The sequence below is a fragment of the Ranitomeya imitator genome, chromosome 2 (genome assembly GCF_032444005.1).
Source record: "Ranitomeya imitator isolate aRanImi1 chromosome 2, aRanImi1.pri, whole genome shotgun sequence".
Taxonomy (NCBI): Eukaryota; Metazoa; Chordata; class Amphibia; order Anura; family Dendrobatidae; genus Ranitomeya; species Ranitomeya imitator.
In genome coordinates this window covers 157,394,396-157,418,713 of record NC_091283.1, presented here as the reverse complement: position 1 = coordinate 157,418,713, position 24,318 = coordinate 157,394,396, and the positions used below count along the sequence as shown (strand labels likewise).

The 24,318-nt window shown below is 48.6% G+C and overlaps 1 protein-coding gene across 2 annotated transcripts in view; it reads left to right on the top strand.

The window, feature by feature from the left end:
* The window catches only part of DDX31 (DEAD-box helicase 31), a 48,540-nt gene that overhangs the window by 2,581 nt on the left and 21,641 nt on the right, over nt 1-24,318 (top strand). For both annotated transcript variants that reach the window (XM_069747585.1, XM_069747586.1), the window contains exons 2-14: nt 200-435; nt 7,566-7,641; nt 8,023-8,066; nt 12,162-12,232; nt 12,579-12,643; nt 12,807-12,851; nt 12,949-12,990; nt 19,518-19,582; nt 19,677-19,796; nt 19,886-19,992; nt 20,318-20,541; nt 20,750-20,899; nt 22,390-22,449. In XM_069747585.1, coding sequence (XP_069603686.1) covers nt 200-435; nt 7,566-7,641; nt 8,023-8,066; nt 12,162-12,232; nt 12,579-12,643; nt 12,807-12,851; nt 12,949-12,990; nt 19,518-19,582; nt 19,677-19,796; nt 19,886-19,992; nt 20,318-20,541; nt 20,750-20,899; nt 22,390-22,449 — 1,305 coding nt within the window. The remainder of the gene's footprint in view (nt 1-199; nt 436-7,565; nt 7,642-8,022; nt 8,067-12,161; nt 12,233-12,578; nt 12,644-12,806; nt 12,852-12,948; nt 12,991-19,517; nt 19,583-19,676; nt 19,797-19,885; nt 19,993-20,317; nt 20,542-20,749; nt 20,900-22,389; nt 22,450-24,318) is intronic.

Sequence of the window (24,318 nt, the reverse complement as noted above, 5' to 3'; positions counted from 1 at the left end):
CACGAAAAAAAACAATCTCAGAATCGGTGGGATATGTTGAAACAGTCCAGAGTTATCACATAATAACATTTCAGCAATGTGGCCTGGTCACTAAGGGGTTCTAATGCTTCTCACAGCTGAGGGTTTGTCACATTGTGCCCTGTACAATCCCCTGCCAGCTAAGTAGTTTTACAATGTATCAATTTGTCTTCCATTGCAGGAGAAATTTAAGGCTTTAACAAGAAACAAGTCCAAAGATGCCAGCGAAGCGCCTCCTCCGCCTAAACGGCCGGCGCCGCCTCTGTCCCCGAAACTTCATGGTAAGAAAGCAAAAGCCGATGTCATCCCCAGGAAGGTCCCGGCAGGAAGGAGCGAGGAGCGCCCGAAGGGGGGACGGCCACCCATCAAGACGTCATCCCTGTTCAAGAACAATCCAGAGCTTCCCGATATCGAGAGGTCAGTGTCCATCTGACAAGCAAAGCTGGCTTAAAGGGGATGTAACATCCTCTGGGCCAGAGTGGCAGTGTTTCTAGAGGAAAGCTGCCATACTTTCTACTTTTAGGAAGCCCCTTTTTAAAGGGAACCTGTCACCAGATTAAAAATGTTACTAACCTGCTCAACTGCTGCTTGTAGCTGACAGCTGCAGGGAGACAGCCGCCTCTCTATATGCTCAGAGCAATGAACCTTCGCCGCCCGCGGTTACAGCCGCCTCTATATGCTCAGAGCAATGAACCGACGCCGCCCGTGGTTACAGCCGCCTCTATATGCTCAGAGCAATGAACCGACGCCGCCCGCGGTTACAGCCGCCTCTATATGCTCAGAGCAATGAACCTACGCCGCCCGCGGTTACAGCCGCCTCTATATGCTCAGAGCAATGAACCTACGCCGCCCGCGGTTACAGCCGCCTCTATATGCTCAGAGCAATGAACCGACGCCGCCCGCGGTTACAGCCGCCTCTCTGTATGCTCAGAGCAATGAACCGACGCCGCCCGCGGTTACAGCCGCCTCTCTATATGCTCAGAGCAATGAACCTACGCCGCCCGCGGTTACAGCCACTTCTATATGCTCAGAGCAATGAACAGACGCAGCCCGCGGTTACAGCTGCCTCTCTGTATGCTCAGAGCAATGAACCTACGCCGCCCGCGGTTACAGCTGCCTCTCTGTATGCTCAGAGCAATGAACCTACGCCGCCCGCGGTTACAGCTGCCTCTCTGTATGCTCAGAGCAATGAACCTACGCCACCCGCAGTTACAGCTGCTTCTCTATATGCTCAGAGCAATGAACCTACGCCACCCCGTGACTAAAACCTGAACTCTGGGGAGGGGAATAAAGTTCATTTTACTCGGACTCCCATGACAGCACGACGAGAGAGGGGATCCGCCCATTAGGAACAGGAAACCTACAGATACAAAAGGGCGGCACCTCTCCCTTGCCTCAGTTGGTTTCCTGTTCCTGAAGGGGACGGATGCCTACAGAAGGAGCCCAGGCCGGCCGAATACGGTAGCGGGGGCGTCTCCTACCTCGGCCGGTGCGGAGATCCCTGGAGACGCCACGGTGGTCCTTACTGGATTTCACGGCAGTGGCGTTCGCAGCAGGGAGCGGAGTCCAGGAGGATTTCCTGCCTCCATCAGCGTCGGCGCAGGTAAGTATTCCCATTGGTGGTGCAGCGGTATGGTGTGGCTGCGGGTGCCGGGCTCAGGCGTGTGGGTGAGCTCCCGGAGCGCTGCGCTCCATCCCCGGCGTCCTGCACCGCTCTCAGCGCGTGCTGGAGCGTTTCCGGGTGCAGTGACGTAAGGGGGCGGGGTTAGTAGCCGCTTCCGGGTCGCCGGACATCTGCGCATGCGCAGTCGTTCCAAGATGGCGGCGCCCATCGCGTCTGAGCAGCGGTTTTGACCGCAAGATCTCCTGCCCTCTGCTGTATCCTGGACCAATAGGGACAGCGCTGGCCCATCTGCTGGCCGGATCCAAGGGGTATTTAAGCAGGTGGAGATGTTAGATCCCTGCTTTTGGTCGCATTTCGTCATGGAGAGTGGTGGTGAGCAGCAGCAGCTGCCAGACGAGGTACGTCAGAAGCCCAAACAGAAAGATAGAGGCGACCAGCCCAGTCGTAAGAGCTCTTCCGAACAAGGATCCAGAGCTTCGACTAACAAAGAACACCGTCGGATTCCGGTACTTTACTTTGGCGCACGGGTAAGTGATCTACGTGAAAGTTCACTCTGTGACGCGGGCCCCTTATACTTTATCATTCCAGGGGAAGAAGAGTACGGGAAAGTCTAAACATAAGGAGTGTGCCCTCTGTGGAGTCCCTCTACCTGACTCTTGTTCAAAAAAATTATGTGCCCCCTGTATACAGCAGACGGTGAGGTCTACAGGAGTGGGTTGGTGGTAGTGACATTAGGTCAGATATTAGTTATCTCTTATATTGTCCTCCCCTAGGTAGCAGAAGAGTCCGTAACTCCGGCAAACCTGAGGGAAATGATCCGGCTGGAAGTAAGGGAATCACTACGGTCCCTATCCCAAGCGGAAGGCTCAAAGCCTAGGACTCTCTTGGACTCTAATTCTTCAGAGGAAGAAAGAGAGGAAAATACCTATCTCTCCAGTCCTCTCTCCTCTTCATCAGATGAGGAGTCAGGACGATTCTGTCTACCCTTGGATAAAATTGACAAGGTTGTCAAATCAGTTAGAGGCACGATGGGTATAGAGGAACCTAAATCACAACCCTCGAAACAGGAATTGATGTTTAGCGGACTTGATCGTAAAAAACATAGATCTTTCCCGGTAAACGAGAAGATTCAGGACTTGATCCTTAGAGAATGGAAGAAACCGGAAAAAACGGGGCCTTACCACCGGCATTAAAACGCAGGTATCCCTTTGACGATCCGGTTGTGGATACATGGGATAAAGCTCCTAAATTGGACGCGGCTGTAGCAAAAGCGTCAAAGAAAGCCTCATTACCCTTTGAGGATATGGGGACCCTCAAGGATCCTCTGGACAGGAAGGCAGATAACATCCTTAAAGGTACCTGGGAGATGGCGGCTGGATCTCTCAGACCAGCCGTGGCCGCAACATGTACAGCCAGGTCATTAATGGTCTGGCTAGATCAGTTAGAGTCTCAGCTTAAGGACGGTGCATCCAGAGACACTATTCTGAAGGCTCTACCAACAATCCAGAATGCTGCAGCCTTCCTATCGGACGCATCCGTGGACTCTGTTAGAATGGCGGCTAGAGCGGCAGGACTATCTAACGCGGCTCGCAGGGCCTTGTGGTTGAAATGCTGGTCAGGTGACATTCAGTCTAGAACTAAGCTCTGCGCCATTCCGTGTGAAGGACAATACCTCTTCGGTCCAACTCTGGACGAGTTGTTGGAAAAAGCAGGGGATGACAAAATGAAATTCCCCAATCTATATTCATCTTACCGCCGGCCCTTCAATCGAAGGAGATTTGGTCGCGGGAAGAAACGCGGGTCCTCTCCCACTAGAGAAAGTTTCAGATGGGAAGACAGACGCGGTAGAGGTACGGGCTATATGTTTCGCCGTTCCTCAAAGGATCAGAAAAAACCGGACCAATGACTAGCGATCCCTGTGGGGGGTAGACTGTCAGCATTCTCCTCAGCTTGGCTTGACATTACAAACAGTAAATGGGTCAGAGGCATCATTATTGAAGGTCTAAAACTGGACTTCAATCAATGGCCTCGTGAAAAATTTAAATTAACCCCTTTACGCTCCTCCCCCCTTGAGCAAGCAGCTCTGGAAGCAGAGGTTATGAACTTATGTTCCAAGAACGTGCTGATTGAAATTCCAGAATCAGAAAGAGGAAGGGGATTTTATTCTCCTCTTTTTCTGATTAAGAAACCAGACGGATCTTTTAGAACTATCATTAATCTCAAATGCCTTAATGAGTTCCTGGTCAATGAATCATTTAAAATGGAAACAATCAATTCAGCAATAAAAATGTTGTTTAATCACTGTTTCATGGTAGTTGTAGATCTAAAAGATGCATACTATCATGTTCCGATACATGAACACTTCCAGAGATTCCTGAGAGTAGCTGTGTCAATGGGGGGTCAGATTCGCCATTTCCAGTTCAGAGCTCTTCCTTTCGGCTTATCAGCAGCTCCTAGGGTGTTTACAAAGTTAGTGGCCGAAGTCATGGCGCACTTACGAGAGTCTGACATCCTAATTATTCCCTACTTGGATGACTTTCTTATAGTAGGGAGCTCTGCAAACCATTGCCTTTCTCAGCTAGAGACAGCCACATCCAAACTTGAGCATCTGGGGTGGATCGTAAATTATGAAAAATCTCGTTTACAGCCCCAGAAAATACAAAGGTTTTTGGGACTATTAAACTCAGAATCCCAACAGTGTTGTCTTCCACCCGACAAGTTGTTACATATCCAACAACAGGTGTCTAGGGCAATTGATAAACCATCCATGACCCTTAGACAGGCTATGTCACTTTTAGGATCCCTAACCTCTTGCATTCCCGCTGTCCGTTGGGCCCAGTTCCACACCAGACCGTTACAATCCGAGGTGCTGGTTAATGACAGAATCTTACGGGGGTCCCTGCAGAGTCGGATTACCTTGAGTCCAAAAGCACTCACATCTCTTAAGTGGTGGCTAGTCAGTGAAAATTTATCGGCGGGAGTTCCCTGGGTGTCTCAGGTAACACGTGTGGTAACAACAGATGCTAGCCCTTTGGGTTGGGGAGCACACATGGATGACATGATGGTTCAGGGTCTATGGCCCCCTCCCCTAACATCAGCCTCCTCCAACCAGAAAGAGTTAATGGCAGTAGAGCTTTCGGTGAAAAAATTCCTCATATATGTGCAGGGTCATCATGTCAAGATCCTATCGGACAACCAGGTGGCGGTCGCATACATAAATCATCAGGGTGGAACTCATTCCGAGTCACTGATGAGAGTGGCGGATCGTCTGTTCCAGACAGCAGAAAATCACTTCTTATCCCTAACAGCTCTACACATAAGAGGAAAAGAAAACATCAAGGCGGACTTTCTAAGCCGCAACACCTTGAGGCAAGGGGAGTGGTCCCTAAACAATTGCGTGTTCGATCAGATTGTCCACAAATGGGGACATCCAGAAGTAGATTTATTTGCTACCAGGGACAACCGGAAGACCACAAAATTCTGTTCCCTAAATCCCAGGGAAAATCCTCTGACGGTAGACGCCTTTCTGATCAAATGGGATTTTCAGCTGGCGTATGCATTTCCTCCACTAGGCCTGTTACCCTTAGTAGTTAGGAAGATAAGAGAAGATCGAGCCAGAGTTATATTGATTGCCCCATTCTGGCCCAGAAGGGCCTGGTTCACTTGGCTCAGGATCATGTCAGTGGAGGACCCCTGGGTACTTCCGGACATTCCAGATCTGCTCTACCAGGGTCCGATCAGCCATCCTCAAGTAAAGAATCTCCATTTAACGGCATGGATTTTGAAAGGGCGTTACTAAAAAGCAAAGGGTTCTCCCCGAGTCTAATTGAGACCCTTATGAAAAGTAGAAAGCAAATAACCACAACAATTTACGCTAGAACCTGGCGGAAATTTCTGGCCTCTTCTGATTTTAATTTAGAAGAGGGATTACCTATAAAACAAATCTTAGAATTTCTGCAGAGAGGCTTAGAGCTAGATCTATCCACTAGTACTCTAAGGGTACAGGTCTCGGCCCTAGGGGCTCTATTTTCATGTAACATCGCCAATAATTATTGGATCTCAAGGTTCATTAAAGCATCTATTAGATCTAGACCTATACATAAAGATAGATCTATGCCTTGGGATCTCAACCTAGTACTGTCAGCATTGACTAGAGAGCCGTTTGAACCTTTACAATCAGCTTCAATTAAGGCCCTATCTCTTAAGACAGCTTTTCTTGTGGCAATTACATCTGCCCGTAAAGTGGGAGACATACAAGCGCTCTCCAGGCTTTCCCCTTATACAGAGTTTCTGCCGGATAGAGTAGTCCTCAGACCGGACCCGGCCTATTTACCAAAAGTGTCGTCACGGTTTCACAGGAGATAGTTTTACCATCCTTCCTTCCCAATCCCTCCAACCCTAAAGAAGAACTACTCCATACATTAGATGTTAGGAGATGCCTGCTAGAATACATCTCTATTACTGACACATGGAAGAAAGATGATGCGTTATTTTTATCTTTCCAAAACCCTAGAAAGGGACTCAGGGTATCAAAGTACACACTAGCAAAGTGGATTAGGGAGGCTATCTCTTTGGCTTATACTGCAGGTGGAGGTCCGGCTCCGCAGAATCTGAGGGCGCATTCCACCAGGGCCATGGCTACATCCTGGGCGGAAAAGTCTGGAGTATCAATCGACCAGATATGTAAGGCGGCCACATGGTCATCCCCGTCCACCTTCTTTAAACACTATAGGTTGGATTTGGGGGCTTCCTCTGATCTCACATTCGGGTTAAGGGTGCTACAGGCCATAGTCCCTCCCTAAGGAAGCTTACATCTCTGTAATTCTCTCGTCGTGCTGTCATGGGAGTCCGAGTAAAGCATTAAGCTACTTACTGGTAGCGGCATTTCTCGGAGGCCCATGACAGCACCCTTAGTTCCCTCCCTATTCACATGGGGGTTGCACTCCCTATAAATGTATATATTTCACAATATGATACCAGTTCCAATAGATGTCTGATATTTTGTATATAATCTGTATATAGTGTATATTTTTGTGTACCACTAACCGCGGTAGTCCTCTCAAGACTCTGAAATACAACTGAGGCAAGGGAGAGGTGCCGCCCTTTTGTATCTGTAGGTTTCCTGTTCCTAATGGGCGGATCCCCTCTCTCGTCGTGCTGTCATGGGCCTGCGAGAAATGCCGCTACCAGTAAGTAGCTTAATGCTTTCTCCTCGCAGCTGTCAGCTAAGTGCAGGCACCGAGCAGGTTAGTAACACTATTAGCCTCCGGATTAGCCCCATATATGCAGGTAATAGTGTTTTTCATTCGTTCTCCCGTGACAGCACTACGAGAGAGAGGATCCGCCCTTTAAGGACAGGAAACCTACAGACATAAAAGTGCGGCACCTCTCTCCCGCATCAGTTGGTTTCCTGTCCTTGATGGGTGAACCTCTTACAGAAATACCTGTTGTAGAAAATTTGTCTGATATCCCAGGCCCAGCCGGTTAGGTCAGGCAGCGTTGGTCCCCTGCCTTGGCTAGTGTGGGGTCTCTGGAAGCGCCACAGTGGGTCCAGGGGACTGCAGGATAGTGAGCGGAGCAGGTGGACAAGTATTCGGGTAGGAGTACCAGCTCGTGATGGTTGGCGCCTGAAGACTGCCCTGGAGCTGGCCGGCGGTGTCTGGTGCGTGGTGTGCTCTGGGGTTACGTGATTTTTTTTTTTTTTTTGGTGACAGATTTGTAACTTTCCTGTGACATATCACTTGGTGTCAGAAGATGTAGCTATTGGGGATCACTGCCTCTCCCACAGGAGTGAGTGGGGTTGGGGTCACACAGGCACATAGGGGTCTTGGGGACTCCTGTTCTCAGGATCTTTGGGGGTCCTAGCTGTGTATTTTCCCACCATGAGACCTAAAAATCCAGTCTGGAATTTTTCCTTCTCTAGATTGGAAGTGAAGCAGCTGCAGGAAAAAGTCTTCTCCTCAGATTCCTTCTCCGACCTCGGACTGCATCCACATCTGGTAAGTAAACAGGATATAGCTGAGCTGAGCCTGCGCTATAGCTCTGTGCCTGATTGTACAGCAGCGGCTGCTGTGCCTTATTAGGGAAAGGTTTTCAAGGACCTGATAAAAGAGAATTCTTTAGTTTTCTTTGTCGCCCACATGCTATACCACAATGGGTTTTCTAGTGAGTGGGCGCAGCAGGATAAATGTGCTGCCTCCAGCAGCATCCCCTGATGTTACCTGTTGATTGCCAGTGGACTGTCATTTTGGTGCCACAATCCCTTTAAAGTACAAATTCACCTCTGCTACATCTGCAGTGACAAAATAATTTTATTTAAATTGACCCTAAATCCCTGTCCATCTTTTTATAAACCTCCATTTTATATTTGTTCCTTTAAGGTGGCCACCCTCACAGACGTGTTGGCAATGAGCAGGATGACCAGGTGAGTCTGCACTGTTATGTTACGTTCTTGTATTCCTTTGGATAAACCTTTTAGGTGCTTGATTATCAGAAGATGGGAGATCTTAGGAAAGGTTCAATGGCCAAATGTTCTAAAGGACAGAAATGTCCGAGAAGGATGGGAGATTTTGCAAAATGAAATTCTCACTGCACAATCAGTAACAATCCCCAAATTAGGAAGAATTGGAAGCATTTAAAGAGACCAGGATGGATGAACACCAAACTTAAACATTTGTTAAAAAGGAAAAAATAAATGTACGGTATGTCAAATGGAAAGATGGGGCATTTCTAAAGAACAATATAATGCTGTTTGCAGGGCAAGCATTAAAAGAACTAAAGCCAGTAATTAAGTAAGGCTTACACGGGAGACCAAAAGCAGTAATAAAGTAATTTGGGGGTATGTCAAAAGCAAACGTCAAGTCAAAGATTCTATAGGATTTTTACAGGATGAAAAGGGTCATGGGGTAAAAAATGGTGTTGCCGAAGGCCAAACTTTTAAATTTGCATCTGGATTCTCTAAGAAAGCAATTGTAACATCAACTGATCTTTACGGTGCAATCGAAAGAATAAGACTCCACACTATCTACCGAGTGATAGAGCGGGAACACTGAGCTAATTTAAATGAATATAAATCTGGTCCACATGAATTACATCATAGGTGACTGAATAAGTTAGAAGAGGAAATTGCAGAACCACTAGCCAGAATCTTTTGAAAAATTCTGGAGAATGGGAGAAGTCCCAAAATATTGGAGAAGGGCAAATGTCCCGATCTTCAAAAAAGGAAAGAAGACGGAGCTAGGAAATTACAGGCCAGTGAGCCTTACTTCTATACCAGGAAAGATCTTTGAACAAATTATTAAACAGCACGTATGTAAGTACTTGGATAAGAATACAGTAATTAACCAGAGCCAGCATTGGTTGGTAGCAAACAAGTCATGCCAGACTAATCTAATTTCCTTCTATGATGGAATTACTGACTGGGTGGACAAGGGAAATGTGGTAGATATAGTGTATCCCGACTTCAGCAAAGCATTTTGATAAAGTATGTCATACTATACTTATTGAAAAAATGACCAAGTATGGGACTGACAAGGCTACGGTTAGGTGGATTCATAACTGGCTCAGTGATCATACTCCAAAGGGTGGTAATAAATGGTTGCATATTCAATTGGAAGAGTGTTTCATGTGGGGTACCACAAGGCTCTGTCCTGGGCCCAGTATTCAACATTTTTATAAATGATCTAGATAAGGGAACTGAGGGTAAGCTAATCAAATTTGCAGACAATGCAAAGCTAGGAGGGATAGCTAAAGGTACCTTCACACTAAACGATATCGCTAGCGATCCGTGACGTTGCAGCGTCCTCGCTAGCGATATCGTTCAGTTTGACACGCAGCAGCGATCAGAATCCTGCTGTGATGTCGTTGGTCGGGGCTAGAAGGCCAGAACTTTATTTGGTCGCTGGCTCTCCCGCTGACATCGCTGAATCGGCGTGTGTGACACCGATTCAGTGATGTCTTCGCTGGTAACCAGGGTAAACATCGGGTTACTAAGCGCAGGGCCGCGCTTAGTAACCCGATGTTTACCCTGGTTACCATCCTAAAAGTAAAAAAACCAAACGCTTCATACTTACCTTCCGCTGTCTGTCCCCGGCGCTGTGCTTTCCTGCACTCACTGTGAGCACAGTGGCCGGAAAGCAGAGCGGTGACGTCACCGCTCTGCTTTCCGGCCGCTGTGCTCACAGCCAGTACAGAGAAGCAGAGCGCCGAGGACAGACAGCGGAAGGTAAGTATGAAGCGTTTGTTTTTTTTACTTTTAGGATGGTAACCAGGGTAAACATCGGGTTACTAAGCGCGGCCCTGCGCTTAGTAACCCGATGTTTACCCTGGTTACCGGCATCGTTGGTCGCTGGAGAGCTCTCTGTGTGACAGCTCTCCAGCGACCAAACAGCGACGCTGCAGCGATCCGGATCGTTGTCGGTATCGCTGCAGCGTCGTTTAGTGTGAAGGTACCTTAACACTTGAGAATACAGAGAAAGGTTTCAGAAGGATGTGGATAAGCTTGAATAATGGGCAATTACCAATAGAATGGTTTTTAACAGGGATAAATGCAAGATTCTACATCTGGGCAAGAAAAACAAAAATTACATCTACAGAACGGGAGGAATAGAACGAAGCAACATCACGTGTGAAAAAGACTTGGGTATACTAACAGATTACAGACTGAACATGAGTCAACAGTGTGATGCAGCAGCAAAAACCGCAAACATAGTTCTAGGATGTATTAATTGAAACATAAGAGTATAGAGTCACTAGAAGAAATTATCCCCCTCTATTCCTCCTTGGTCAGGCCTCATCTGGAATACTGTGTTCAGTTCTGGGCCCCACATTTTCAAAAAGACATTGATAAGCTGGAGCAAGTTCAGAGAAAATCTACCAGGATAGTGAGTGGACTACAAAGTATGTCCTACGAGGAACGATTAAAGGATCTGGGAATGTTTAGCTTGCAAAAATGAAGGCTAAGAGGAAACTTAATAGCTGTCTACAAATATCTGAAGGGAGGTCACAGTGTAGACAGATAATCATTATTCTCATTTGCATATGGAAACACGAGAAGCAATGGGATGAAACTGAAAGGGAGAAGATAAAGATTAGATACTAGAAAAACATTTTTGATAATTAGGGTGATTAATAAGTGGAACAGGCTGCCACGAGAGGTGGTGAGTTCTCCTTCAATGGAAGTCTTCAAACAGAGGCTGGATAGACATCTATCCGAGATGGTGTAGTGAATCCTGCATTGAGCAGGGGGTTTGACACGATGACCCTGGAGGTCCCTTCCAACTCTAACATTCTATGATGCAAATGTGGAATATGTTGCTGTTCCTTTTGAATTTTAATGAGACGCACCTCATGATTAGTTAGTTGGCTTTTCTGGATTATCAAATTTCTTATTCAGCTGGATGGAAGATTAAAGACAAGGGTAGACTGAAAAGGGGGGGCAAACAATTTAGAAACCACCAAAAAATAGACCCCCTAAAATATAACCTGTAATGAATAAGTTACAAAATCGCAAAAAAACATATTAGGTGTGTATCCAAATATGCATTTAACAGCCAAGATATATGTAATTTTAGGTGGAACAACCTGTTTAAATGACAAATTCAACTCTGCTACATCTGCATTGGCTGAAATTAAGTTTATTTAAATAATTATATTTTTGATGGTTTCCAAAGGCAGAGGTGTAATGATCTCGGTGGCAGAGGGTGCGACTGAGCCTTGTGGGTTGGGGGCCCGCTGAAGCCAATTTCACCTGGATGTGCGACTCTTTGGCTCCCTGCGCTGCTATACGTGCCACCCGCTAATCAGAGGTCAGCTTGTGATGCGCGGTGCATGGCCGTGATATCATGTACTGTTCATGCTGAGACGCCGAAGTCGGATCCTGTCTATAGAAGAGGAGGCTGTCTGGAGATAACTCTGCCTTACATGAAGGATAGTTACCAGTGTGGTCGCTCTCTGCTCTCCTGATCTCACTGCAGAGCTGTGTGTGATTAATAACTGAGTAACTGACATCTGCAGGTTCTTGGTTTCCATCTCACAGGCAGACAGGGCTGTAATGTCACAATACAGCAGAGCTGTGAGAGCTACAAAAATGTGTTGGCAAGAAGATAAATGTAATTTCTGCTGTTCTGTGTTAGTGACTGGTCTCACACTGGTATCTCTCCTTCATGTATAATAATCCCTGGAGGCAGTCCTCTTCAGGCAGCGTCCTCCCCATTTACAAATAAGAAAAATATGGAATAAGACATCAGATCAGATATCAAGGTATTGAGCTTCCTATGACCTATAAGCCCATACAGACAGCTCAGGAGGGTCGGTGCTACTGACAGATTCCCTTAAAGTGATTGGCCCCACCATGATGCACCGAGCAGCGGGACTTAGTTTGAATAGTCATTCTGTGCTGACATAGTCCATTTAAAAGAGTGGGACCATATGTTATATTAATGTACAAAAGAAGGAACAGACATTGCAGACCATCACTGACGATCACTCTTGTGGTTTTTGATTTGTGTTTTCATGGCAGCGTCCAGAAAATGACAATTCCAGCCCTCCTGTCTGGAAGAGATGCAATGGTTCGGTCACAGACTGGGTCTGGTAGGTTTGGATTAGTCCATTTTCTTATAGGGGGAGTTGTAGAATGGAAGGACGCGTTGCCTTGTGAATGGTGGGAGTTTCAGGTTTTCAGTATTCTAATGTGTATCAATTGCTTGCAATTTTCAGTATCTCTGCTTGGTCATGTTCTGCTCTCATAACATAACCAGGACTGAGTTCAAGGCTTACTGCTGGAGATGTGTCCGTTCCCTGACAGCAAGCAGAGATATTTGAAGAATTGATATACAAAGTATATTAGAAAATAGCCAGACTTATTCTGACTTCTATTATCATGAATGATTGTAATATCCTAGCGCAGTCATTGATATCAACTTTTTGTCTCGCACAGGTAAGACTTTGGCTTATGGCGTTCCCCTAGTGCAAGCACTGCAGGAAGTTACCCCAAAAATCCAGGTGACGACCACTTTATTTAAATTTTGTAACCTACTAAGGCTTAGTAGTTTGTTGCTAAGGAACAGCTTGAGCATGCTGAGAGATGTAGTTCTTCAGCTACAGGCTGAAGAGCACGACACGTGTCCTTTGTTGAATAACTACTATACAGTCTTCTTTCCAACAGCGAAGCGACGGCCCTTACGCCCTTATATTAGTGCCGACGAGAGAGGTAAGAGGCCATAGATGGTATTAGACTAATATACATGGTGTAATGCTGCACATATTTCCTATCATTCACTGTCTCACATTCTTCTTTCTCCCCACAGTTGGCTCTACAGAGTTTCTCCATCATCCAGAAGCTGCTGAAGGTAATAACTCCAAGACCAGATATATAGGAAAGCGACTGCAATACGCCCGAGGCGAGCAAAGTATAGAAATTATCTCAAGTCCCTGTCTACATACATTACTTATTATTATTTATTTATATAGCACCATTGACTCCATGGTGCTGTACATGAGAAGGGGCTACATACAAGTTACAGATATCACTTAAAGTAAACAAACTAAAAATGACAGACTGATACAGAGGGGCGAGGACCCTGCCCTTGCGGGCTTACATTCTACAGGATTATGGGGAAGGAGACAGTAGGTTGGGGGTTACTGCATCTCTGGCGTTGGTGAGGCGGTAGCTTCAGTAGTGGTGAGGAGCCAGCAATGTCAGTGCAGGCTGTAGGCTTTCCTGAAGAGGTGGGTTTTCAGGTTCCGTCTGAAGGATCCGAATGTGATTGATAGTTGGGCGTGTTGGGGCAAAGAATTCCAGAGGATGGGGATATTCGTGAGAAGTCTTGGAGGCAATTGGATGAGGAGCGAATAAGTGTGGAGGAGAGAAGGAGGTCTTGGGAGGACCAGAGATCACGTGAGGGAAGATATCGGGAGGTTAGTTCAGAGATATATGGAGGAGACAGGTTGTGGATGGCTTTGTAGGTCAGTATTAGTAATTTGAACTGGATACGCAGAAGGAATGGGAGCCAGTGAAGAGATTTGCAGAGAGGAGAAGCAGAGGAGTAGCGAGGAGAGAGATGAATTAGTCGGGCAGCAGAGTTAAGGATGGACTGGAGAGGTGCAAGGGTGTTAGCAGGGAGGCCGCAGAAAAGGTTGTTGCAATAGTCAAGGTGGGAGATGATGAGGGCATGCACAAGCATTTTAGTAGATTGACGGTTGAGGAAAGGACGGATTCTGGAGAGGTTTTTGAGCTGGAGGCGACTGGAGGTGTTAGGGTATGTTCACACGTTCAGGATTTCCATCCTTTTTTTTTCCTGACTGTTTTTTAAAAAACTGCAGCTCTTGGCAGAAAACGCAGGTCCTTTTTTTGGTCCTTTTTTGGTCCGTTTTTGATGCGTTTTTTGATGCGTTTTTTGATGCGTTTTTTTGATGCAGTTTTCTAGCCAGAGTCTGTGTGTTTTCTAGGAATTTTTTTAGGGTTAAAATGGCTGAAAATACCCTAACCCTACCCCTAACCCTACCCCTAACCCTACCCCTACCCCTAACCCTACCCCTAACCCTAACCCTACCCCTAACCCTACCCCTAACCCTACCCCTAACCCTACCCCTAACCCTACCCCTACCCCTATTCTAACCTTAGTGAAAAAAAAAAAAAAAAAAATTCTTTATTTTTTTTATTGTCCCTACCTATGGGGGTGACAAAGGGGGGGGGGTGTCATTTACTATTTTTTTTATTTTGATCACTGAGATAGGTTATATCTCAGTGATCAAAATGCACTTTGGAACGAATCTGCCGGCCGGCAGATTCGGCGGGCGCACTGCGCATGCGCCCGCCATTTTGCAAGATGGCGGCGCCCAGGGAGAAGACGGCCGGACGGACACCGGGACGCCGGGTGAGTATAAGGGGGGCATCAGAGCACTGGGGGGGGGGGCATCAGAGCACTGGGGGGGGGCATCGGAGCACTGGGGGGGGGGGCATCGGGGGGCGGGATCGGAACACGGGGGGGGCAGCCACACTCCGCCCACGCACTTCCGCCCGCTCCCCGCACTTCCTGCTGCAGCGGTTCTGCACATCAAACCGCAGTAAAACCCGCAGATATATTTTTGATCTGCGGGTTTTACTGCGGTTTGGACCTCACAATGGAGGTCTATGGGTGCAGAACCGCTGCGGCTCCGGAAAAAGAATTGACATGCTCCTTCTTTTTTCCGGGAGCTATTCAGCGTGTCTTTTTTTTTACAATTTCCGGACCATGTGCACAGTGTGTCCTGTTTTCCATAGGGTACAGTGTACTGTACCCTGCATGGAAAACAGCTGCGGAACCGCAGCGGCAAAACCGCCGCGGTTCCGCGGTAAAAAACGCACTGTGTGAACATGGCCTAAAGAGCTTGGATGTGCGGTTTGAAGGACAGGGCAGAGTCTAAGGTTACTCCGAGGAAGTGGACTTCCGGTACGGGGAAAGCATGATGTCATTGATTGCGATAGATAGATCAGGTGAGGAAGATCTACAGGATGGAGGAAAGATGATGAGTTAAGATTTGTCCACATTGAGTTTGAGGAAGTGAGAGAAGGAGGAGGATATGGCTGATGGGCACTCTGGGATTCTGGACAGCAGAGCGGTGACGTCTGGGCCAGAGAGGTAGATCTGAGTGTCATCAGCATAGAGGTGGTACTGGAATCCATGGGACTTTGCGTTGTCCCAAGCCAAGTGTATAGATTGAGAAGAGTAGGGGTCCTAGAACAGAGCCTTGGGGGACTCCAACAGAGAGAGGGTGAGATGAGGAGGTAGTGGGACAGTGGCAGATGCTGAATGTGCTGTTGCAAAGGTACGAGGAGATCCAGGTAAGGGCGAGGTCTTTGATGCCAAAGGAGGACAGGATCTGTAGTAGGAGGCAGTGGTCAACTGTGTCGAAAGCAGAAGACAGGTCTAGAAGGAGGAGTACAGAGTATTGTCCAATAGCTTTCGCGGTAAGTAGGTCGTTAGTGATTTTGGTCAGGGCTGTCTCAGTTGAGTGATGGGGGCGGAAACCAGATTGGAGATGGTCAAAGAGCCAGTTACATGAGAGGTGGGAGGAAAGTTCAGTGTGGACGTGCTGCTCCAGGAGTTTGGAAGCGAATGGGAGCAGCGATTTGGGCGATAGCTGGACATAGCAGCTGGATCGAGGGTTGGCTTTTAAGGATAGGCGTGATTGTGGCATGTTTGAAAGCAGAAGGGAAGGTGCCAGAAGTTAGTAATAGGTTGAAGAGGTGGCTTAGGATAAGTGTGGTGGTGAGGTTGGGGAGGAGTTTGGATGGGATGGGGTCGAGCGCACAGGTGGTGAGGTGCGATTTGGAGAGGAGACAATTAAGCCCCCCTTCGGTAATGTTTGATAGGGAGGTTATGGGGTTTGGGTATTGGTCTGGTATACAAAGGGGTTGTGGTGGTTGAACAATGAAGACTTGCCTTGTTTGGTTGATCTTATTTTTAAAGTGTGTGGCAAAGTCCTCAGCAGAGATAAGGGAGGTTGGAGGGTGCAGTGGGGGGCGGAGGAGGGAGTTGAAGGTTTTGAATAACTGTTTGGGTTTGTAGGATAGGGAAGATACGAGGGTTGTGAAGTAGGCCTGTTTAGCAGAGGTGAGAGCAGATTTAAAAGCGAGTGTTGCCTGTTTGAATGCAGTGAAGTCGTCTTGCAGGTGTGGTTTTTTTTTTCCAACGCCGCTCCGCAACCCTGGACACTTGCCGGAGCTTTTTAGTGGTGTTATTGTGCCAAGGTTGTCTATTGATATGTCGCACTCTGCATGGACGAGAGGGGCAACTGTGTCAACAGCTAATGCAAGAGTGGCATTGTAGAAAGCAGTGTCTGTGTCGTGGAGTGAGGATATGGATGCCAGTGGTAGGAGAGAGTCAGAGAGTGTATGGGCGTATAGGTGTGCAAGGTTTCTGCAGGGGTGCGCATTTTACTGGACATGGATGACCGGTGAGGAGGACAGGGATGAGAAGGTGAGCAGGTGGTGGTCGGATAGAAGGAGAGGGGAGGTGGTGAAGTTGGATAGAGAGCAGAGACGGGTGAATACAAGGTCTAATGTATGTCCGTCTGTGTGGGTGGCTGAGGAGGACCACTGAGTAAGTCCAAAGGATGAGGTAAGGGACAGAAGTTTGGAGGCTATTGACAGGAGTATCAATGGGGATGTTGAAGTCACCCATGATGATGGTGGGAATGTCAGCAGAGAGAAAGTGGAGAATTGGTCAATAAAGGCAGTGGCTGGGCCTTGAGGTCGGTATATGACGGCCACTTGGAGGTTGGAGGGAGAGTAGATGCGGACAGTGGACTTCAAAATAAGGGAGGGTAGAGGTGGGATTGGGTTAAAGGTGCAGTTAGAAGAAAGGAGAAGACCCACTCCTCCACCATGTTTGTTGCCGGGTCGAGGAGTGTGGGTGAATTGGAGGCCTCCGTAACACAGCGCAGCAGGGGAGGCGGTGTCAGAGTGTGTTAGCCATGTCTGTGAGGCCAAGGAAGGCAAGATTGCGCGAGAGATAAAAAGGTCGTGAATCACGTGAAGCTTATTGCAGATTAAGCGGGCATTGCAGAGTGCTCCAGAGAGAGGGAGCAGGGAGGTGGGCGTCAGGGGCACGGATTTTATGTTGGAAAGATTGCGGTAGTTCATATTAGATAGGGAGCGATAGGAGGGGGTAGGAGTGGGAGGTATGAGCTCTGGGGGTCCCGGGTTGGTAGATATGTCTCCAGCAGTGAGGAAAAGCAGAGAAAGGGAGAGCAGGTGGGAGAAAGAGTGGCCGACTTGTTTTATGTTTTCTTAGGATAGATTTGAGGTTGAGGAGCAGGTCAGCAGAGGAGGACAGGTGGGGAGGGAAGGGGAGATGATGATTAGGTTAGAGAGTGCTGGGGTTTGTGATAGGGAAGGAAAGAGAGGATTAGTGGAGCAAACACTGTAAAGGTACCGTCACACTAAGCGACGCTGCAGCGATACCGACAACGATCCGGATCGCTGCAGCGTCGCTGTTTGGTCGCTGGAGAGCTGTCACACAGACCGCTCTCCAGCGACCAACGATGCTGGTAACCAGGGTAAACATCGGGTTACTAAGCGCAGGGCCGCGCTTAGTAACCCGATGTTTACCCTGGTTACCATCGTTAAAGTAAAAAAAACAACCACTACATACTTACCTACCGCTGTCTGTCCCCGGCGCTGTGCTTCTCTGCTCTGGCTGTGAGCGCCGGGCAGCCGGAAAGCAGAGCGGTGACGTCACCGCTGTGCTTTCCGGCCGCTGTGCTCACAGCCAGAGCAGAGAAGCAGAGCGCCAGGGACAGACAGCGGTAGGTAAGTATGTAGTGGTTGTTTTTTTTACTTTAACGATGGTAACCAGGGTAAACATCGGGTTACTAAGCGCGGCCCTGCGCTTAGTAACCCGATGTTTACCCTGGTTACCAGCGAAGACATCGCTGAATCGGCGTCGCACACGCCAATTCAGCGATGTCAGCGGGAGATCCAGCGACGAAACAAAGTTCTGGACTTTCTTCCCCGACCAGCGATATCACAGCAGGGGCCTGATCGCTGCTGCCTGTCACACTGGACGATATCGCTAGCCAGGACGCTGCAATGTCACGGATCGCTAGCGATATCGTCTAGTGTGACGGTACCTTAAGGGCATAGGTAAACATGGTGAAGGAGTAAGATGGGTTAATAGAAAAGCTAGATTCAAGTAATAAGAAATGCTTATTCAGCAAACATACCCAAAAGAGACAGATCATAGAGTGGGGTCCTGACTCCTGCCGTGACCAACTGCCGTTGAAATAACTGCAGCGTCTATATGCTTAGCTGCGCAATGCTTTGCAACTTATCCTGTGTTATACTCCAGAGCTGCACTCACTCTTCTGCTGGTGCAGTCACTGTGTACATACATTACATTACTGATCCTGTACTGATCCTGAGTTACATCCTGTATTATACCACAGAGCTGCACTCACTATTCTGTTGGTGCAGTCACTGTGTACATACATTGCATTACTAATCCTGAGTTACATCCTGTATTATACCCCAGAGCTGCACTCACTGTTCTGCTGGTGCAGTCACTGTGTACACACATTACATTACTGATCCTGTACTGATCCTGAGTTACATCCTGTATTATACCCAGAGCTGCTCTCACTATTCTGCTGGTGCAGTCACTGTGTACATACATTACTGATTCTGAGTTACATCCTGTATTATACCCCAGAGCTGCACTCACTATTCTGCTGGTGCAGTCACTGTGTACACACATTACATTACTGATCCTGTACTGATCCTGAGTTACATCCTGTATTATACCCAGAGCTGCTCTCACTATTCTGCTGGTGCAGTCACTGTGTACATACATTACTGATTCTGAGTTACATCCTGTATTATACCCCAGAGCTGCACTCACTATTCTGCTGGTGCAGTCACTGTGTACACACATTACATTACTGATCCTGTACTGATCCTGAGTTACATCCTGTATTATACCCAGAGCTGCTCTCACTATTCTGCTGGTGCAGTCACTGTGTACATACATTACTGATTCTGAGTTACATCCTGTATTATACCCCAGAGCTGCACTCACTATTCTGCTGGTGCAGTCACTGTGTACATACATTACATTACTGATCCTGAATTACATCCTGTATTATACCCCAGAGCTGCACTCACTATTCTGCTGGTGCAGTCACTGTGTACATACATTACATTACTGATCCTGAATTACATCCTGTATTATACCCCAGAGCTGCACTCACTATTCTGCTGGTGCAGTCACTGTGTACGTACATTACATTACTTATCCTGAGTTACATCCTGTAGTATGCCCCAGAGCTGCTCACTATTCTGTGCTACTGTAATGCAGTCTTTTATCATGAACACTTGCATTTTGCTGATTTTCAGCCTTTCATGTGGATTGTGCCTGGAGTTTTGATGGGTGGAGAAAAAAGAAAGTCAGAAAAGGCCAGGTAATGTGATTTTTGTTTGTGTCAGGTTCTTTGTTTTTTCCTGATCCAGTGGCCTCTAGGTGGCGCTGTTTTCAGCATTGTCTTCTTTGTGAAGGTTACGGAAGGGCATTAATATTCTGATCTCCACTCCGGGGAGACTGGTCGATCACATCAGGTCCACAAAGAACATTCACTTCACTCACATTCGGTGGCTAGTGGTGGACGAGGCGGACAGGTGAATGAGACTCCGTGATAAGGCAGTCATCCTCCTGCTCCCTGGTGTCTGTCTCCTAACCCCTAAAAAACGATCTGTATTGTCTGTAGGATTCTGGATCTGGGATTTGAGAAGGATCTCACAGCTATCTTGAATGCGCTGAACGCCCAGAGCGAACGGAGGCAGAACGTGCTGCTGTCTGCAACGCTGACCCAGGGTGAGCACCAACCACCCACACAGGACTATATCCCATCATCTTATGTCACTTGTGTCTGATCATGTCCCATGTGATACCGTCTGAAGAGATGCTGTACCTAATCCTATCCCAATTGATACTGTCTGCAGAGATGCTGTACCTAATCCTATCCCAATTGATACTGTCTGCAGAGATGCTGTACCTAATCATATCCCATTTGATACTGTCTGCTGAGCTGTGTATCTAATCCTATCCTGTGTGATACTGTCTGCTAAGTTGCTGTATCTAATCCTATCCTGTGTGACACCGTCTGCTGAGCTGTATCTGAACCTGTCCTCTTTCTCAGGGGTGACTCGTCTGGCTGACATCAGTTTACACTTGCCTGTCGCTGTGTCGGTGACCGCAGACCCTTGCAGTGAGCCGATGCTGGAGGTCACATCCCCGGTGGAGCAGCGAGCTGCGGACATTTCGGGCTTTGCTATCCCGGAACGGCTTCTTCAGCACACGGTGGTGGTTCCCAGTAAGCTGAAGCTGGTTACACTGGCCGCCTTCATACTGGGAAAATGGCAGGTGAGCGTCTGCCATGTTCTACATATCACCCGTAAGCTCATATGTGCGGGGGGCTCCTACTCCGCTCTCTGTACCCGAGAGACATCTAGTTGTGTCTAATTTATATCAGAGTGTGGTATGTCAGTGCGGGATGTCATTCCTGGCCTGTGTATGTATTGTAGGACCCTTATATCAGAATCTGCTGTTATGACTGCTGTGTTTATTCCAGTGTGATCTAAAACCGAAGATGATCGTCTTCTTCCCGAGCTGCGAACTGGTGGAGTTCTATCATACACTGCTGAGCAATGTCCTCCACCTGCAGCAGCGCGAGGGAGACAAGGCAGTGTTCCTGCGACTGCACGGGGGAATGAAGCAAGAGGTAATGGGGGGCTATACAGAGCCTGTGTCACTAGTCATCCCGTTGCCCCTGAGTGTCAGTCATCCCGCCAAAACTACCAATACCACCCCACGCCTGAGTGTCAGCGTCATCATCCCTTCGCTTCCCAGAGTGTCCGTGTGGTCATCCCTTTTTCCAAGTGTTTACATCGTCATCCCATCCCCCTGAGTGTCGTCGTCATCCCGTCCCCCCTAGTCATCATCTTACCTGCACCAATCCACGAGTGACAGCGTCATCATCCCAACTTCCCAGAGTGGCGGCATCCTGTACCCCCCCCCCCCCTGTCAGCGTTGTCATCTTGTCACCCCCACTCCCATGAGTGACAGTGTGGTCATCCCTTTTCCCAAGTGTTGGTGTCGTCATCCCGCCCCCCCAGTCATCATCTTGTCTCCCCCATCCCCGAGTGACAGTGTCCCCACCCCCGCCTTCCCAGAGTGGCGGCAATCTGACACACACACACACACACACACACACACACACACACACACACACACACACAGTCAGCGTCGTCATCTTGTCACCCCCCACTCGCCCTGAGTGACAGTTTCGTCATCCCATCTTCCCAGACTGGCGGCGTCCTGTCCCCCACACACACAAAGACCCTGTCGGCGTCATCTTGTCACCCCCCACCCCCCCATGGGTGACAGTGTCAGCATCCCATCTTCCCAGAGTGGCGGTGTCCCGCTGATACCAGCGAGCAGTAGCAGCAGCTTCCTCCCTGCTTTTCACTCGGCACTATAATCGTCTCATTAGCAGCAGGATTGGTGATGATCGTGTGCTGGAAATGTGCAGCCGCCTCCATCCTTCGCCAGCTGAGGGTCTTTATTGGGTCTAATCCTCCATGACCAGCTGCTCGTTGCCGCCTCCCAGGCAGGTCCGGTCATGGGGGCAATTAGTTCCTGATGTCCTCGCATTAGGAGCTTTAATGAAACTAAACAGAGACCCCCAGATGGCGGCACTCCACCCCACACTAGAAACAAATTAGTAGTATCCTCCCTGTTATTTTAAGCCCCCCACCCTCCACCCATCACCACTCCTCCCAGTAAGTGTTGGGAACATTACAAAGGCACAAATCATCCCCGTAACCGGATCCCTTTAATCTTCCCAGCAGGACCTATACTGGTGCCTCATTCTCTGTCTTGTCCGCGACTTTCCATTTTTAATCCCTTTTCTTCTGAAGAAAATGTATCTCAGTAACTGCGCCCCCTCCACGACCGCTGCGAAATGCGGGGTCGAAATGCGACTCGTCATGGCTGAAAATCTAGAGCGATGGACTCTAGGCCAGAAAACACAAGTGGCTATTACATGCCGTGTCATAGTGTCCGAGAGACCAAGCTAAAGTGTCTGTCACAGGGCGCAAAAAAGGAAATGGTGCTCATGTCAGAGATGTAGGAGAAAATGTGTGCCAACCCTTGTAGAAGGTGAGACTGGCACGGATATATTAATATTCCACGCTCTGTTCTGGGTTACAGGAGAGAACGGACGTTTTCCAGCAGTTTTCGGGGGCCAGGGCTGGGATCCTGCTGTGTACGGTGAGTAGACCTGGCACTGAGCTCCATTGTATGTACCAATGAAGGGCTCCAAACATCTGCATGAAGCCATGGGCACCGAGGAGCTCTGACCTCTCCCTCTTCTACTCTTCCTGGCAGCCAGTGCCTCTTACATTATGGAATTGATATTTGTGCGATTTCCTGACTTATATCTTGGCCTACAGTCTTCTGTCCACACTGTGGAGGCTGACAGAAGACCCTGGGTCAGAGAGCAGGGCCCCTCCTTGCATCGGGCCCTTGTATGCCCTTCATCTCCCCTCCACTGGCAGGAGACGGCTGAGTTTAATTTCCCGTCTTTGCGGCCCTGGCACCGTTCAGCTGCAGCCAGTTTGTGATCGCCATCGTACGGCCGCCAGCCTGCTGCCCGCTACAGAAGGCAGCGCAATTAGCTATCTAATCGTGGCAGCTGCTGATCGGAGAACGTGTGAAGCTTGGAGCGCCCGACCCACCGCCAACTTGTAAATTATAGCCATCTAGAGTAATTAGTGCCGAAAACGGCTTCTCCGGGAGCAGCGCTGATTAACCATTTCAGGGCAGGCGCCATGTCGCCACATCCTTCTATGGGACGGGTATGGCGCCCGGACACGTTGACACGATTAAGTCAAAGATATTGGAACGGGACGGCTGGTAAGTCAAGGATTTGACTGGTTGTAGCTCAGACTTAGTTCTGCTTGCTTGAGCTTCCTCCGCCTGCCCTGGATGGCACAGATGGAAATCAGCTTGCTCAGGTGCCCGCCTGTCAGCCGGATTAAAATGACTCATTTATTTAGCGTGGAAGCACACCCAGTATGGCAGCTAGCAGGGTGAACGTCTCCACCAGAGAGATGGAAGTGGCCGTCCCACCCTTTCTGTCCTGCCAAAAGTCATTATTGCAGAGCATAGCGAGGCCTCAGCAGGGGAGGGTGCCCCGCTGTTACGGCGACAGATTGGGCTGAGTAATAAAGTCAGGCTGAGCCGAGCACGGGAGGCCAAGACTCTTGGCTGGAAGAACCAGAATATGGCAACACGAGTTAACGTGGCTGAGTAAACAGCAAAACATTTCCTAAATGACCTTTTTGCTCCCCCCCCTCCTCTTCCCTCCTCCTCCTCTGATGCCACAGTGAAGATGAGCTGCTGGTAGGCGCCACGCCAAGAACGGGCAAGGTGGAGGCACTAAATTCTGCTGCAGCCTGAGGTTACATGGGAGAAAAGTCAGCTTCACACCATGCAGCAGCAATTTCTAGGCCGTCCTCTGCACATGTTCTGATCAGTAATGCCCATACTATATGGTAGTTATCTGAGCATTGGGATGGCAAAATAGCCATGTTATAGCAGCATTGGTGCAGCTTTTCACCCATTTCATAGCCGCATCGGTACAGTCTTGCACCCATGTTAGTGTCATTGGTACAGCCCTGCACCCATCTCATCGTGGCGTCGGTACAGCCCTGCACCCATCTCATCGCGGCGTCGGTACAGCCCTGCACCCATCTCATCGCTGCATCGGTACAGCCCTGCACCCATCTCATCGCTGCATCGGTACAGCCCTGCACCCATCTCATCGCTGCGTCGGTACAGCCCTGCACCCATCTCATCGCGGCGTCGGTACAGCCCTGCACCCATCTCATCGCGGCGTCGGTACAGCCCTGCACCCATCTCATCGCGGCATCGGCGCAGCCCTGCACGCATCTCATCGCGGTCTCGGCACAGCCCTGCACCCGTCTCATATTGGCATCAGTACAACCCTGTACCCATTTCAGCAAAAACCAAAAGCAATGAACTGGAATATAAGTTGGTGTGCATGCAGCATGTAGGCGCATGTTTACACTGGCCACAAACAGACAAAACACAAGATAAAAACAGTGAGCAAATACC